The sequence below is a fragment of the Monodelphis domestica genome, chromosome 2, assembly GCF_027887165.1.
Source record: "Monodelphis domestica isolate mMonDom1 chromosome 2, mMonDom1.pri, whole genome shotgun sequence".
In the NCBI taxonomy this organism is placed as follows: domain Eukaryota; kingdom Metazoa; phylum Chordata; class Mammalia; order Didelphimorphia; family Didelphidae; genus Monodelphis; species Monodelphis domestica.
In genome coordinates this window covers 183,345,730-183,363,083 of record NC_077228.1, presented here as the reverse complement: position 1 = coordinate 183,363,083, position 17,354 = coordinate 183,345,730, and the positions used below count along the sequence as shown (strand labels likewise).

The 17,354-nt window shown below is 39.3% G+C and overlaps 1 protein-coding gene across 1 annotated transcript in view; it reads left to right on the top strand.

Moving 5' to 3' along the window:
- The first annotated feature begins 2,930 nt into the window (after positions 1–2,930).
- The window catches only part of DGKE (diacylglycerol kinase epsilon), a 33,127-nt gene continuing 18,703 nt past the window's right edge, over positions 2,931–17,354 (top strand). The window contains exons 1-3 of the mRNA XM_056816550.1: positions 2,931–3,237; positions 5,096–5,579; positions 15,332–15,488. Coding sequence (XP_056672528.1) covers positions 5,101–5,579; positions 15,332–15,488 — 636 coding nt within the window. The 5' untranslated portion in view covers positions 2,931–3,237; positions 5,096–5,100. The remainder of the gene's footprint in view (positions 3,238–5,095; positions 5,580–15,331; positions 15,489–17,354) is intronic.

Genomic DNA, 17,354 nt, shown 5'->3' with positions numbered 1-17,354 from the left:
ACCTAGCTGCCCCTGAGGTTTAGGTCCTCATTAAAACTTCCAGGTAGAGAAAGTACAATGTTCTCTGCCTCCTCTCCTCTTCCCATCCTCATGAAATGCCCTAAGGGCAAGACTTGAAAAAATTCATTCAAAGTTGCAAGTGGACCCTGAGGCTTACAAGGATTCTACCTCTCAGGAATATTTGTACTGTAAGAAGCAAGGACTTAAAATGGTCAGACCATTTAGAGCAGCAGTGATGGCAAACCTACAGCATGGGGGCCAAAGATGGCACACAGAGCACTCTCTGGGGGCACAGGACTGCCTCCACCCCCCACAGAGTTAGTTACTAGAAAGGTTGAGGGACTCAGGTAAAGCTGTTCTCCTCCCCCTCTCCTGAGGACTTTTTTTCCCATCCCCCTCTGCCCAGCAGCCAATGAGAGCTCGAAAGGGGTAAAAGTGGTCAGCTCACAGGCAACAGAGCTGGAGAGGAGCAGAGAGCTTGGGCCACTCCTCTCCTCCTCTCTACTTGCTGAGGACATTCCTCACTTTGCCCACCCCTCTACCCAGTAGCCCAATGGGAGTGCTTCCTCCCTCCCCTATGTGGGATAAAGGGGAAACAAAGCACCCCTGGCATTTGGTCTCTGGTGAGAGTTGAGCACAGCACTTGGATGGGGGAGGAGGGTGTGAGGGCAGGGCCTGGCATTCCATCTCTAAAAGGTTCACCATCATTGATTTAGAGCAATGGGAATTTTCCTAAATATGACATTAGGGATAGGAGGAGTTCCATTCTTTGTGATTTAAGACAAGTTACTCTCATAAGTTTGAGTTTCATCTGCAAAGGACTTGATCAATACTTTTAAGGTCCCTTTCAAGCCCTAAATCTGTGAGTTTCTAAGCCAAAGAAATGACTCTCTAGTGGCAGAATTTCTGGCATCAGCAAGTGAAGAAGGGATGGCATTTTGTCAGGACAAGGGAAGTCTTCATACCACCTCTGAAATCCCATCTCAGCTGCCACCTGATCCATTATTCAAAAGCAATTGGTAGGGTTGCTAGCATTGCAATGACAACATCATGAGCCACATTTGACTGCCAGTCTGAACACTTCCAAGCCACAGCTCAGTGTGATTTAGGGAAGGTTGTGATTTGATAATCAGTATTTCCATATCTGAAGCATCACAGTCATGGCTGATCATAGGGCTTCCTGTAAACGCATGTCCTTGGTTTTACAGAGGAATAAAATCTTGCTCCTTCCCAACATAAATCAGTCATTCCTTGCCTTCCCATCCCACGTACCATCTCCTCAGCTCTCCTCCTACAACCACACACACACACTCACTCCCCTTGCAAACACTTCCTAAGCTGTGGGGATGACAAAGATGAATGACACACTCCCTCTCCTTATAGAACTTAAAGCTTAGTACTTCAAAGAGCTATAATTTCATCACTGGAGATGGAGCAGAGATTTAGAGTGGGAAGAGATCTTAGAGATCATCTAGTCTAGCCTCCTCATTTTTTGAAACAACAATAAATGATCTTTTTACAACACAAATGCTATCTTGACACCCTCTCTGCTCAATATAATATGTAGATGTTTACTTATTTTCAAGAATTTTACTATTTTCAAGAATTTTACATATAAAGGAGCTTAAAGAGGTACCAGGTAGGAGAGGGGGGGAAGCAGCAGCTGGGTGGTTCAGTGGATTGAGAGCCAGGCCTAGAAATGGGATGTTCTGTGTTCAATTATGACCTCAGACTATGTGACCCTGGGCAAGTCACTTAACCCCCATTGCCTAACTCTTACTGCTCTTCTGCCTTGGAACCAATACACAGTATTGATTCTAAGGTGGAAGGTAAGGGTTTTTAAAAAAAAAAAAAGGAGGTACCAGGTATTACCCATGTTTATTGTATAATAATGGAATTATGCTATATGACCTTAAGCCACTCATTTGTAAAATGTTTATTTATTTTTATTTTTTTCATTTGTAAAGGGAGAATGTTAGACTAGACTTCCTTTCCAATTTTAAAAGTCTGGATCTATAACTCTCTTTAATGGAAACATTAAACATGAATTGGTCTTACTTTGGATCCTTACTAGATTGATACAAGCCCCATAAGAGGCCATAGCAATCTATGGAAGGGACTTTAGCAGTCATCCAGCCCACCCCCTATATTTTACAGATGAGGAAACTTAAGCAGAGACAGGTGTCTCTCTCTCTCTCTCTCTATATATATATATATATATATATATATATATATATATATGTGTATATATATATATATATGCAGAAAGTGCATCCCTTGCCTTACAGAACCTCTGGGTTAGTGTCCTCCAGAGAATGTGTGGGACACTGAGGAAGATGTTCCTGTTGATGCTACCCTTCACAATTCAGAGAATTAAGAGCAAATACTGATGCTGGGGAAACTTGTGATTTTTTTAGTGTCTACCACATTCAAGTCTTACATATGCCAGACTTGAAAGAGATGTGACTGATACTGCAACGATATTGTGTACCTAAATTTCTCAAATAAGTTAATTTATCTCCTTTCTTAAAATATACATTTTTTTTATATTTTTTATATTACCATGTACTCCTGGAAGCCTGCCCTTTCCCGGGCGGATCGCAGATGATTTTTGTCAAATTCAGCTGACATTTATAGAAATATTTTAAGTTCTTCAACGTACTTAATATACCTGCATTGTTATTTCATTTCATCCTCCCAACACCCCTGTGGGGTATTACTAGTATTGTGACCACCAAACCACGCTGCTTTGTCATTTTGCTGACTGCTAGGGATACAAAAAACACACAACTCACAAACGAGGGGTCCTCCTGGCCTCAAAAAGTTTCCACTCCATTACAAACGATGACGTCACTTCATCAGGCCCACCCCCGAACTCCCGCCTTTCAAAGTTCCCGCCTCTCCTCTCTTTCCCCACCTCCCATCTGGTGTCCCTTAGACTCCGCCCCTACCCTGGTTCCCGCCTCCCTCCACTCAGGTCCCTCCCTTTTCTCCGCCCCTAAAACGAGTCCAGAACAGTTCGGCTAATAATCAGCTTGCTCTCCACATTTACCCCGCCTTCGTGATGCAACTTCCGCTCCTGCGCTCTGAGGCCTTTCCTGGCTCCGCCCCTACCCCCGCCTCCAGGCTCCGGCTCCGCTTGTAGATTCCCTCGCGCCCCGAAGGGGCCGAGAGGGAGCGAGCGAGTGAGAGAGCTCAGGAGGAAACGAGGGCGGGAGCGGCCAACCTCCGGCCCGGGTAGGTAGAGGGACGCGAGTCGGTCAGAATCAGGGTTTAGAACTGGGAGTAGTAACCCAATTCCTGCCTTGCTCCCCTGGGGAAACTGAGGCCCGTCCCCGCCCTCACTTGGGGAGCGGCGCTGTTTCCTTTTTTGTTCCTGCATTCCCCAGAGCCCGACGAAGAGCCGGTACTTCAATTATTGATGCGAACGGGAGGCGGCAGGGTTTAGGGAGCCCTTGGACCTGGGTTCAGATTCCGTCTCGACCACCTACTGTGGAACCGTAGGCAATTCACTTCCCTTCTTTGGGCCTCAGTTTCCTGCAAATTGAGAAGAAGGTCAGGTTAGACCAGATTAGGAGTTTCCAAACTGAGATACTAAGGAGAAGAACGTCAAGGGGTATAGGGAGTATTTTAGCAATTAACTAGATTATATCCTACTGGATTTCATCTGTCTTATTTATTATGTATCTATATGCATAGAAAAACCTTAGTCTTGTTTCCCCTTGTAAAGAATTAGTGGACTTAGGAAGGTTTTATGTGCACATGCCTGGTAAACTCTATAATGTCCCAGGATCAAAAATTTAGAGCTAGAAGGGATCTTAAAGACCAGCCTTCTTATTTTGCAGATGTAGAAACTAAGACTGGTTATTTAGGAATGTGGGGATATTTTTCTTACATGCATTTACATAATACATTCTTGAATGCCTTAGCATTGTAGATTGAGATCCAGAAGGGACTTTAGAGGGCATCAAATCCAACTCTCCCTCATTTTACAGATGGAGAAACTGAGATTGGTTATTAAATTAGGGGGGTATATGTTTTTTCTTATATGCATGGTAAATTCAAGTATTATAAATGATCCTATATTTAGAGCTAGAAATTAAATCCTCTCATTTTAGAGAGGATTTATTTAGAGATGAGGAAGCAAACTAAACATTGAATCAAGGTCTTTTTTATTGTGATATGCTTGGAAATTCTAGAATTTATTTCCTTTCATATTGAATAGGATGGTTTACTGAAGGTCAAGAGATACAGAGGATAAAAAAGGTTGGGAGCCCAACTAATGAGGTCCCTTCCAAATCTATGATCCTATGAATTGAACAAGGGAAAGAGAGAGAGGAAGAGAAGAGGGTGGCATGGACATCCTAGTCCTGTGATCTTTTCATGAAGAAGACAACTCAGGATATTGAGGTCATTCTCTTTCTTGGGGAAGGGAAAGCCATAACTAAAAATTGATCTCTTACCTCTGAACTGAGGAATAATGTGATTGGACAGGGCTTGATGATCTCAGATCCCTTCCAGCTCAAAATTCTGTGACCCCACAAGAAAAATTATCTAGGAAAATAGAAGATGAGAAGAGACTGCTTTTCATGGAGTTTTTATGGAGTGCTGGGGGCAACAGAGTTGAGAGAAGGAATGCTGAATTTGACCCAAGGTGGTTTGAGGGTGAGCTGTTCTTCAGGAACTTCCTTGACAGGGTATCCGTGGCCAATGCTGGCAGGAGAACAGTAAGGCATGCTCTCAGAAAAGTCAGAGAGAAAAATTATAATTGTTTTCAACCCTAGATACGGCAGGATGACAGATGGCCCCTTCTGGGTGGTATAGTTAGAAAAAAATATTTGATTAAGAGCCAGAGGGCCTGACTTCAAATCCTTTCTCAGCATACTTACTACCTGTGTGACCTTGGGAAAATTGCCTGATCTCATTGAGCCTCATTTTTCTCAGTTATAAAATATGACAATTGCAGCTGTACTTGATGACCACTGAGGTCTATGATTCTATGGTTCATGTTCCCTTAAAGTAGAGAGTATAGGGTGAAAGGGGAGAGGAGGAAAACTAACATTAATTCTGCCTATTTTTTTTCTTGTTAAATAAGCATAAATGGAAAACATGGAAGGAAGGAAGCAACCATGTCTCACTCCTACTCCTCAGTCTGTGGGTATGTTTGCTGATAAGAATTTGTTCCTGTGGACTCTTTGCTCAGTGTTGCTGCCTGTGTTGATCACCTTGTGGTGTAGTTTCCAGAGATCCCGGAGGCAGCTTTATCAGAAGGACATTTTCCGAAAGAGCAAACACAACTGGCAGGATACAGATCTTTTCAGTCAACCGACCTACTGCTGTGTGTGCACCCAGCACATCCTCCAGGGTGCTTTTTGTAACTGTTGTGGGCTGTGTACTGGTGAAGATTGCCTCAAGAAAGCAGACCGCCAATTCCAGTGCAAAGAGATCATGCTTAAAAGTGATGAGATGGTCCAGGACTGCATGCCTCACCACTGGATCCGAGGCAATGTACCTCTCTGCAGTTACTGTGTTGTTTGCAAGCTGCAGTGTGGTAACCAGCCCAAGCTCTGCGATTACAGGTATTGAAGTTGCAAGGTACAGGATTAGGATGATTTTGTAAAGTAGATGGGGAGGCCTGCCTTGATCTCTGCTAATGTTCTGGCTGACTGCTTTCATGAAGCAGACTAATTAGCATCACTGGTATGACTCATCTCACTAGCACTGAGGAAGGACTGCAGTGACGAATAAGGGAACCATTCAATGAATGCACAGTATGTGTCCTGTGCTTCCAAACATCCAGTTCAATCCTAGAGCCAGAGTTAATGGAGGAGGTTAGAAAAATATAAATTCTATTCTTGGGATGGCAAAATTAATTTATTCTTAATTCAGAAGTCTACTAGTCACCATATATATCGGGGGGGGGGGGGGGGGGGGATCTGATTCTAGGTGACATTCTTAGACACCACTTTAAAGTTCTTGAGAGATCCAGTATGGATGTTGTCAGCTTAATTTGCTTAAGAAGGCCACAGGAAAAAAATTGTTCTTTTAACAGATAATCTATAAGTACGTGCAGTCTCCTTATCAGATTTCACTGTATTAATTAATGACTTTGACTAAACAAAAGACCTCATAATGACTTTTATGCACAAATGATAGTTAACCACTTTTTTTTTTTAAACCCATGCCTTCTATCTTGGAATGGATACTAAGTGTTAGTTCCAAGAAGGAAGAGCAGTAAGGGCTAGACAATTTGAGTTGAGTGACTTGCCCAGGGCCACACAGGACTAGGAAGTGTCTGAGATCAAATTTGAACCCAGGACCTCCTGTCTCCAGGCCTGGCTTTCTATCCACTGAGCTGCCCCTACATTTTCATTCCTTACTGCTCCTCTGTACTGGTGTTTGATTTTATGAATACTGTCTGAAAGGAAAAGTGAAAGTAAGTTTGCCATTCCTATCTAAAAGGTAATTTTGCCTTTAGTTCCTCCTCTGGTATGTTTTAGGAGAAGCAACAAGGTTGTTAAAATCTCTGTAGTGGGAAAGAGTGATGGACCTAGACTCAGGAGAGATCTCTGGGTTCAAATCATTCCTCTGATACTAGTTGTGTGAGCAAAGATGAGGTCCTTGAATCCTTTGAACCTCAATTTTTTCAACTCAAAAAATGTCTGTGCAAATTATTTCAACAGACATTATTAAACCACTACTCTGAGCTAGGTCCTGAATATTCAGAGATAAAATTGCAACAGTCCTTGCCTTTGAGAATCTTACCTTCTGTTGAGCCTCTTGCTCTTGCCTTCTCCACAACCAAGGCATGCTGAGCAGAGCAGGAAAACTAAGAACGTATAGAAAAAAGGAGAAAAAATGAACACTTGAACACTGTATAAATATCAATGTATTATAATATGAATTATGGGATTTGTAAAGAGACAAATTTAGGTTTGAAGTAAAGAATAAATTCCTAATGATTTGGAGGTATCCAAAAGAAGAAGTCAGTGCCCCCTCATTGAAGGAATGAGTGGTCCAGTTGTCTGATTTGTTTAGGTGGGATTCTCATTCAGCTATAATTTGGACTAGACAGCCCCTGAAGTTCCTTTCAGCCATGAGATTTTGTAAAAGCAGGTAGACTGTCTTAAATTCCTAATGATCTTTTGGTTTTGTCATTTTTCTCTAAAAAAGTTAGTTTATGTACACTGATAGTAAGGATGATATTTCCAAAGTGTCAGACTCTGGGATTTTTTTGTCTTTGTTTTTTTAAACCTTCCCTCAGGTCCTTGAAGATTTATAGACTTGTGTGTTAGCTTTCAGAGAGGTACATCTAGAAAGTAGTATGGTCTTTGTCTTTTCGGATTTGGTATTCTATTTATACTTTATCCTGTTATTCTCATCGAGAGCCAGATTAACAATGGCTCGAAATAGTTTTTGTAACTGCTTATAGGCAAGCTTTGATTTTGAAAGTTGGGATTAGGTTATAAAGAAGGTAGTCATAAATATAGTATGATATTTCTCAGACTTTGGCCCTGAACAGAATTAGGTAAAAGAAATTTTCTTGAACAACTGACAAATAATTGATTGAGTTAGCATAATGAACAAAATAACTCATTTTGGATTCTATATGGTGGATGAACATAAGGCTCCAGCATTGTGGACAAATTTTTTTTTTTTTAAGAACCCTTACCTTCTGTCTTAGAATTGATCCTAAGTATTAGTTCTAAGGCCGAAGAAGGTAAGGGCTAGGCAATTGGATTTAAGTGACTTGCCTAGCATCACACAGCTAAGAAGTAGCTGACTCCAAATTTGAATTCAAGGCCTTCCTGTCTCTAGGCCTGGCTCTCTTACGACTGAGCCACCTAGCTGCCCCTGTAGAAAGTGATTTTTGAGTGTATAGTAGATTTGTTCCTATTAAATTTAGGTTTCATACTGAAGTCATTTCCATCTTTTCCCCTTTTTCAAAGAAATTGATTCTTCTGTCATCACTTCTAGAACATTTTTCATCCAACAAAATTAACAAAAACAATTTGTTTTATATAATCTGATTGCATTTAATCAGTGGTAAATAGTGGTTCCTTTTTCAAGAATTTATTCTTAAAGGTTGCTGTGAGTAGCTGGGTTTGTTTCTAGTTAGATTTTCTTTCATCTTTTACGTGTTTATAGTTCCCTGAGGGAAAGACTACGGTGCTTAGAAGGGCTGCACATTCGGTAATGTTTAGGCAGATTTATTTCAGCCAAGAATCGTGTGCAGCATTAGTCTGCTATGGCCTTCCATAACAGTGAGATGCTTTAGAACAAGAAATAAAGGGGATAGATATTTAAAACCTCTATAACAAAACAGATTGGTTCTCAGCTTGATTTTCTGACCCTTGAGGCAATGTCTTCTAATTGCAGCAAGTTCCCCAAAATTTTAGGTTAAAGAATAGCTTTAGTAATATAAACAATGTTTAACCAAGTGATTCATCATTGCCCTTTTAAAATGTTACTGGGAAATCAAATGTCCAATTAAGTCCAAGTAAATAAAGGAATTTACCTTCTACTGACCCTGAACCTCAGAACTTATATGTTTAATCAGTCAACAAGTATCTAGTAAGCAGATACTCTGTGCATAATAGATGGAATGCCAGGCCTGGAATCAGAAAGACTCATCTTCCTGAGTTCAAATATGACCTCTCACTTAACCCTGTTTACCTCAGTTTCCTCATCTGTAAAATGAGCTGGAGAAGGAAATGGCAAACCATTCCAGGATCTCTCCCAAGAAAACCCCAAATGGAACCACAGAGAGTCAGACATAACTGAAAAACAGCTGAACAAAAACATGTGCTAGGCATAGGGAATACAAATGCAAAGATGATAAAAACTGAGGCACACAAAGGCAAAAACAGTTAATATTCATTAGTACCAGGCATTGGGGACAAGAAAAAAAGAATCAAGGTCCCTGCTTTCAAGCAATCAACATTCTCCTGGAGGAGATAGAAAAAATATAGAATAAATACTAATTCGTTTTAGGGAAGGAGGCACTAGAAACTATCAGAAGAGGCTTCATGTAAAAGGTGAATCTTGAGCTGAGGAAGGAAGTAGGAATTCTGCAGTCCCAAAGGGAAGAGAGAGAGTTTTCCAGTTATGGGGAATGATTTGTGTAAAGATTTAAAGTCTAAAGACAGAATAATACAGACTAGAAGAGAGACCAAACTAGCAGAATAGGGAAGGGGTATGACATACAATGAGAAAGAGAAGCCTGGAAAGGGCTTTCAGAGACTTAAATTTGATCCTAGAAATAATAGACTTAAACCTAAGGAAAATCTCTTTGACAACATGATGGATTTGAGTAAGGAGAGGCTTGATCCACCACAAGAAAAACCAATTTGGACATTACTGTGCACAAGAGATCATAAGGGCATCTCCTAAAATGTGATTAAAGACTTGCAACTGATGAGATAGATTAGATGAGGGAGAGTGGTTAGTTGAGGATTGCACCATTTTTAATTTGAGTACCCTCACTGAAATGGGGAAGTTCTGAAGAAGGATGAGTTTGAAGGGAAAGAGTTCTCTAATATTATTTTGGCATGTCTGTGGAAAGGTCACAGGAAAGATGGTGCCTTCAAAAACTAAGGAAGCCTGATGGTAAAAATCATCTTTAAAGGTCAGGTAATTTTGTTCTAGATAAATTGAGATGCCTACAGCCCATCTAGGAGGGAATGTTTCAGCAGGCACAGACAATTGACAATGTGCTGTCTTTTTTTTTTTAATATACTTTTATTTCTATACTCTATTTGGCTTTCACATCATCTAAATTTCCTTCTGTAATCCTCATTCTTCTCTTTCAGAGAATCATCTCATAAAAGAGAGACTGTTTGAAGTATCAAACAGCCATTTAGTGATGATACCTGACTAGTTAAAAGAAAGAGATAGGGATGGTGATGGAGATCTTAAAGCCATCTGTGGAGAGATGGTAATTTTTTTTTTTTTAGCAAACAGTTAACAAAATTTTCACGAAGCATAATATTAAGAATAGTTTGCATTTAAAGTGGCAACTGAGTGGCTCAGTGGATTGAGAGTCAGGAACAGAGATGGGAGGTCCTGTGCAATCTAGCCTCAGACACTTCCCACCTCAGCAAGTCACTTAAGTTTCATTGCCCAGCCCTTAATGCTCTTCTGCCTTAGAACCAATACATAGTGTTGATTATAAAATGGAAGGTAAGGGTTAGAAAAACAAAATACTTATATCTATCTTATTTGATCTTCACAACAACCCTGGGAGTTAGGTTCTATCATTATCCTCATTTTACAGATGAGAAAACTGAAGCATGAAGTTAGGTGCCCAGAGTCACACAGCTAGTAAGTATCTGAGGCCAGATTTTAATTCAGTTCAAGAGATGGTAATTAAATACATGAGAACTGACAAAGTCACCAAATGAAAGATTACGAAAAAGCATTAGACTGGAAATCAGAAAAGAACAGTTTTCCTCCTGGTTCTGGCAGTGACTAACATTTTGGCTAAGTCAGCCCACTTCTCTGGACCTCAGTTTTTGTTAAAAAGGAGGTTGGACCAAATTGCCCCTGAAGTCATTTCTATATTCTAACCTTCTGTAGACCTGTGTTCTTTAATTCTTTATTTTAAAAGCTGATGAAGAGGGCAGCTATTAGCAGTAGAGAAAGGTAGGAGCCAAATTGTAGAGAGGGTACCTTAAAAGACAGGCCAAGAAGACTCTATTTCCTATAAGCAATGGAGAGCCTCTAAAGAGTTTCAAGTAGAGTTTAATCATCCTGTACCTTAGGAAGGGTATTTTAGCAGCAGAGTGGAGTCTAGAAATGGAAAGGGGAAAGAGTTGAAGTAGGGAATCCCATTACAGTAGTCCCATAGAAACTTTGTAAGGGTGGGAACTAGGGTAATATCTGTGTGATGGCTAAAATAGAACCAACACAACTTGGCTTCCAGCTTGGATTGGAAGAGGAGATGAAGTCAAAGGCTGAAAACCTGGGCCACTGGAAACATGGTACTCTCAGAAACTAAGGAAGTCTGGTAGTGGATCATCTTTAAGGGTTGGGTAATTGTTCTAGATAAATTGAGTGATACCTATAGCACATCTAGGAGGAAATGTTTCAGCAGGCACAGACAATTGGCAATGTTCTGTGTTGTTGGTTTTTTTTAATATACTTTTATTTCTATACTCTATTTGGTTTTTATGTCACCTAAATTTCCTTCTGTAACCCTCCTTCCTTTTTCCAGACAGTCATCTCATAAAACAGAATATATTTTCTAAAAGAAAAAGAGGAAGGGTGAATACTTAAAATATAAACTGTCTAGACTATCAAAGAAGGAAATAGAATATCTAAATTAACCTATCTTAGAAAAATAAATTGAACAGGCCATCAGTGAACTTCCTTAAAAAAAAAAAAGCATAGTTGAATTCTACCAAACACTTAAAAATGACTAATTCCAATATTAAATAAATGATTTATTTATAAAATGAAATTTTATTTATATATTTTATTTGTTTATAAAATGAATTTATATTTTTATATAAATTTATATGTGAATTTATAAAATGAATTAATAGGTAAAGAAAGGAATTTTACCAAACTCCTCTTATGAAATAAATATGGCACTGATACCTAAACCAGGGAGAGCAAAAATAGAGGAAGAAAATTATAGACCACTTTCATTAATGAATATGGATGCAGAAACCCTAAATAAAATAATAGCTTGGAGACTACAATAATAAATCACAAAGATTATACATTGGGACCACATAGGATTTATACCAGGAGTGCTGGGATGGTTTTGGAATACTATCAGCACAATTGATCATGTTAATAACAAAAGTAATAAAAGAAAAAGAGGAAGGGGAAGGGGAGAAAAAAATAATCACAACATCAAAAATATATAACAATATATACAGTGCATAGATTGTTTTCTTGAATCTACTTATTTATATGTGTCAGTTAAAATAAATCCATGATTCTCTAAATTCATTATATCACTGTTTTAAGTGAAATATTTAAAGTATGTGAAATCATGGACATTTTACCCTCTTTATTGCATAATTTCAAAAGGAATTTTAAATTATGGAAATATTTCCAAGGGAAAAAAATTAAGTTGCTTTTGACTTATGTTCTTCAGCTTATTTTTTCTACCTTTATATTCATCCAAAAGATTTCCTTTCCCTGTCCTAAAAAGTGATTTTTTATTAGCCTTCTTTGTTTGGTTTGGTCTTTGATTTTCTATTTATTTACAGTTAAATGTTTTTAACTTTTCATCTATTAACACTTATTTTCAAAACAATAAAAAAAAAAATCACAAAATCCTCTCCTGGTGTTTTTCAGGATGTAAACTGGTAGTTATTTTTAGACCAAAGAACAAACAGTATTGCCAGGAGTTCCTTTTCCTTGTGTTAATGTATTTATGGAAATTAGTGATATTCATAAGCAATTTCCACATGACATTGATGCTGGGATTTAGCAGCTAAAATTCAATGCAAGTGTTACATTCAGTTGTGTCCTTGGGTCCTTTTAGTTCTTTTCATCTTCTCTTGGCACCTGCCTGTGATGAGTTCACAGAGAGTTTTAAGCTTGTATGCAATTGTAATTATATTAATAGTAAATAATTAGAAGGTTTTGTACCACTAATTTAAACTTTTCAAGGGAGATAAGATTTTCTTGGTACTGAAATATTAGCATTATGCCTTCTTTAAATGATAGATAAATCTAGGACTGGTCTAGGAGTTTGATTTAGTAATAGGATCATAGATCTATAGCTAGAAGAAACCTTTGAAGTTCTAGAGTCCAAATTTCCTCATTTTACAGATGAGAAAACTGAGACCCAGAAAAGGTCAGTGACTTGCCCAGAGTCCCACAGCTAATAAGTTTCTGAGGCAGGATTCAAAACTTGGTCTTCTTGACTTCAAATCTAGCACTATCCATTACACTGCTTTTCAATTATTGGGATTAGAACTAGCAGGTTTAATTATAAAAACAGCTAGCATTTTTATGTCGCACATACTGTGTCCCAGACACTGTGCTAAGCACTTTGTAGCTATTGTCTCATTTAATCCTCACAACAACCCTGTGAGAGAAGTGCTGTTATTAACCCCATTTAACAGATGAAGAAACTGAGGCAAACAGAGCTTAAGTGACTTACCCAAGATCATACAGCTAGTGTGTGTCTGTGGCCAGATTTGAACTCAGGTCTTCCTCTCTCCGTCCTCTGATTGTGTGAGCTTTTAGTTGTGTTAGCTTTTAGTTGGCTTTTAGACTATCAGATTACTATCTAGTAAGGTTTGACCTTCTAACTTAAGTCAGATAAATGAAGGGAGGGGGTGAGATGAGAGGAATACGTCTTAATTTTCAATATATGTTGAAAAGATCCAGAGCAAAACATTGAAAAAAAAAACTTTTAAAAAATTTAAATGAACCCTTCAAGCTTCAAGGATAATTTTCCCACAGTCTGCCAGTGATACCATCTTGCCCAAATCTGGCCTCAGGCACTTTCTAGCTGTATGACCCTGGACAGGTCACTTAATCCCCATTGCCTAGACCCTGCTGCTCTTGTGCCTTGGATCCAAGGCACAGTGTTGATTTTGAGACAGAAGATGAGGGTTTGGTTTGGTTTGGTTTGGTTTTTAAAGACTTTAAAGCTCATCACAGGTTTGGCTTCACTATACTATTACAGACGGATTGCATATTGCTGTGCCCTAGCCTTGGCTATTGATCCATCCCCCACCACTGGGCCTCTCCCAAGCTCTCTCTCCTACAGGGAATAGCCCCATCCTCATCTGCCCCGTAGAATCTCTACCTTCAAGGCTCATTCATGTGCTGCCTCCTGCAGGAAGCCCTGTCTACCTAGTTATCATGCTCATACGTGTTGTGTCAGTAACTCCTCAGCAATTTAGTCTAATAGTCAATCGCTTGGGGCCTTGAGAGGTTCAGAGCTCAGTGTGTTCTGACAGCCAGGATGCGCTCCCCATGCCCTAAAGCCACAACACCTCTCACTGGGCACATAAGCGACAAGTAATAGGTGCTCATTTGATTGAAGTCAGCTGTCATGGGCATAATGATTATTTCTTAAACTCTTACCTTCTGTCTCAGTTATCAGCTCTAAAACAATAGTGGAAAGGGCTTTTGGAGTTAAGTGACTTGCTCAGGATCACATGGCTAGGAGAGCATCTAAGGCCAGATTTGAAGCCAGGTCCTCCTCACCAGGCCTGATGCTCTACTGTGCTACCCTCTTGTGCATAATTATTAAAAGGTATTCGTGGAAATAGACACTTGGTAATAGAAAGTAACAATTTATGTCAGATGAATAAAGAAAATGCTCATTTTATACCTTTTTGATTAATTTAACTATCATTGTTTCCTCTCAGAGAAAGAAGAAATTGCAGGGGGTGGGGGTGAGTAGATCTTGAGAATTAACATTTTATGCATATTGATGAGGCTGAAAATTTCTACTAACATTTTAATAGTTAGTAATGGTAAAATAGAGTTTTACAATTTTACAATCTACAATAAATAACTTTTTTCCAACAGTTGCCCAAGCTCTACTTCCAAACACATCAAACTCAAAACTACTCTAGAAATGACTCCCAAATTTCTTCTTTTTTCAGGTGGTAGAAAATGCTAGCTCCCTTCTAGGAGCAATAAACATGACTTCTTGGTTCACTGTTCCTGACCTTACATTTTGGAAACTCTGATAGAAAAAAAAGAGAGAGTTGTACTCAGACTGAAGCCAAATTCATTTTCTTCCTTTCATCTCCACTGATTCTTATGCTTCTCTTTTATAGAGTTGAATCTACCCTGTAACTTTTACATGGATGAAAATCTGGGACCTTTATCCCACTGGCTTATGAGTTTAGGTCACAATAGGTAGGCCAGACCAAGGGAGAATCTGCATGTAAACTTCTGCCTCATTCCACCTTCCAATGTGTCAAACATCAGTGGTTTCCTATTGGCAATCTTTAACCTTGTCTTAGTTGTTCCCCTTCATTGCTTAGCTGAAAGTTTACTAAATTTTATTGCTTTACCTAGATTGATGTTTTTCAGTGTCATGAAGGTTGAAGTATGCAAACATCTTATAGCAGTCCACTGTTTTCAAAGTTGTTTAGAAGCTTTTATAACAACATTTTCTTGATAACTTCTTGAAAAAAATATTCTTGATACAAAATCACCAATTTGGTGATAGATTCATTTTGCTTTTAACCTAAAAAGATACATTGGGGATGAGAAGTCCATTAACCTAAAAAGACACATAGGGGATGAGAAGTCCAAAAATACGTGTTAAGTTGAATGAGAATATTTGACCTTTTTACAATCACTGCCATTAATTTCTCATGCATATTTTCTTCCACAGGTGCATTTGGTGTCAGCAGACAGTACATGATGATTGTATGGAAAGTAGCCTAAAGAATGAAAAATGTGATTTTGGAGAATTCAGAAACCTCATCATTCCCCCAAGCTATTTGAATGCCATCAATCAGATGCGTAAAAAAAAAACTGATTATGGAAAGGTACTTACAATTCCTGTTGAAATAGCTTTCTAAAATGACTTACTATGAGCTTGGTATTCCAGCAAGTGTTCAACATCAGGCTTTCCAGCATAATTGTTTAACTAATCTTTGGTCTGAGCCTGAGAACCCAAATACCCATAGTCTTTTCTATGTTTAAGATTTATTAGTGGGGGCAGCTTTGTGACTCAATGGATAGATAACCAGGCCTAGAGATCCTGGGTTCAAATCTGGCCTCAGACACTTCCTACCTGTGTGATTCTGAGCAAGTCACTTAACCCCCATTGCCTAGCTTAAAATGCTAGTTAAGGGTTTAAAGAAAAAAGATTTACTATATCCATTAGGAAAGATTCAAAGATAAGAATTCCTGAGCAAAGCTATGACCTAGAATCATAGAGGATACATCTCTGAAGAAAAATAAAAAGATGGGAAAGTGGTTAAATCATAGGAAAGAAAAACATTATCATATCAGATCTGCATCAGGGGTCTGTACCTTATATGCCAGGAACTTCTTTCCCCCATATTTTGGTAATTACAATAGTTTTCTTGATAATCCCCATGTGTTTTATGCATTTAAAAAACAATATTCTGAGAAGGGATATGTGTGCCTCACCCAACTGCCAAAACTGTCTGTTGGCACAACAAACAACATAAAAGGCTAAGAGCCTCTTTCTGTGTAGCAACCTTTCAACATCTAATAGATTATGTTCGGCACTAGTGGTCACATTTTAAGAGAGGAACCAACAAACTGAAGTACTCCGTGCTGGAGGGGGGCTGACTAAGATGGGGTGTTGACCGAATATGTTATATTAGTGGTCACCAGGGATTAAAATTCAATCCCAATAAAATACTCAAGTCAGTTTGGGATTTTATGGTGGTTTAATTGCAATAGAAGGAAGAAATTTAGAAGGAAAAGAGGGAAAGGGGTATAAGATTTTCTCCGGCCTAGCCTAAGCCAAGGGAAGTTCAGAGGCCTTGGCCAAGGGGCCTTCTCAGAAGATTAAATCTAGCTTGACTTCCAGCCAAGAGGCCTCCGAGATGAGGGGCCTCCTAGGAGGATAGTGCTTTTCGGGAAGTCAAGGAAAGGAGGAATCAGCCTTGGTTTACTCACCAAGGTCGCTCAGGGAAGATGCTTCACCTAAACCATGCCACAGAGTCAAATGCCGCGAGCACGCCAAAACGCTGCGGAGAGAGTGAGCGATCGCAGGAAGTGATGCAAAATATATAGGCAGTTCTTTACACCACTTCCTGCATCTCACATGTACCAATGGTAGCTTAAGCTTGGCTTAGGACAGCCCAGGGGGTCTGTCAGTTGTTTCTGATTTGTCACTTGCTAGCACATGTCGGTCATAGGACATCCTCCTCACATTTAATCCTTAAGTGGGGGTGTATACATTCCTGGTTGCTAAAATTCTAAAGACTAAGCAGGGTGGAGTCAATCTAAAATTCACAGGGGATAGGTCCAGAAATCATGTCATGTGGAACAACCAAACTCAAAAATTCACACTAGAATATGAGATGGGTGAAGGAAGAATAATGACACTAAGTAGAAGAAGAATATAGTTCTCTCTAATATCTGAAGCATTGTTATGTAAGAGCCAGGTTTAGAGATAGGAGGTCCTGGGTTCATGTCTAGCCTCAGATACTTCCTAACTTCGTGACCCTAGGCAAGTCACTCAACCCCCTTTGCCTAGCCCTTATTGCTCTTTTTGCCTTGGAAACAATACTTATTCCCTGAAGTTCCTAAGGACAGAACTAGGACAATGGCTAAAAGTTAGAGGGAAGTAGCCTTTGATTCATAATATAGGAGAATTTAACAGTTGCCTAGTACTGCACAGACCCCCATTGTTAGCATAGTACAAGGCTAAT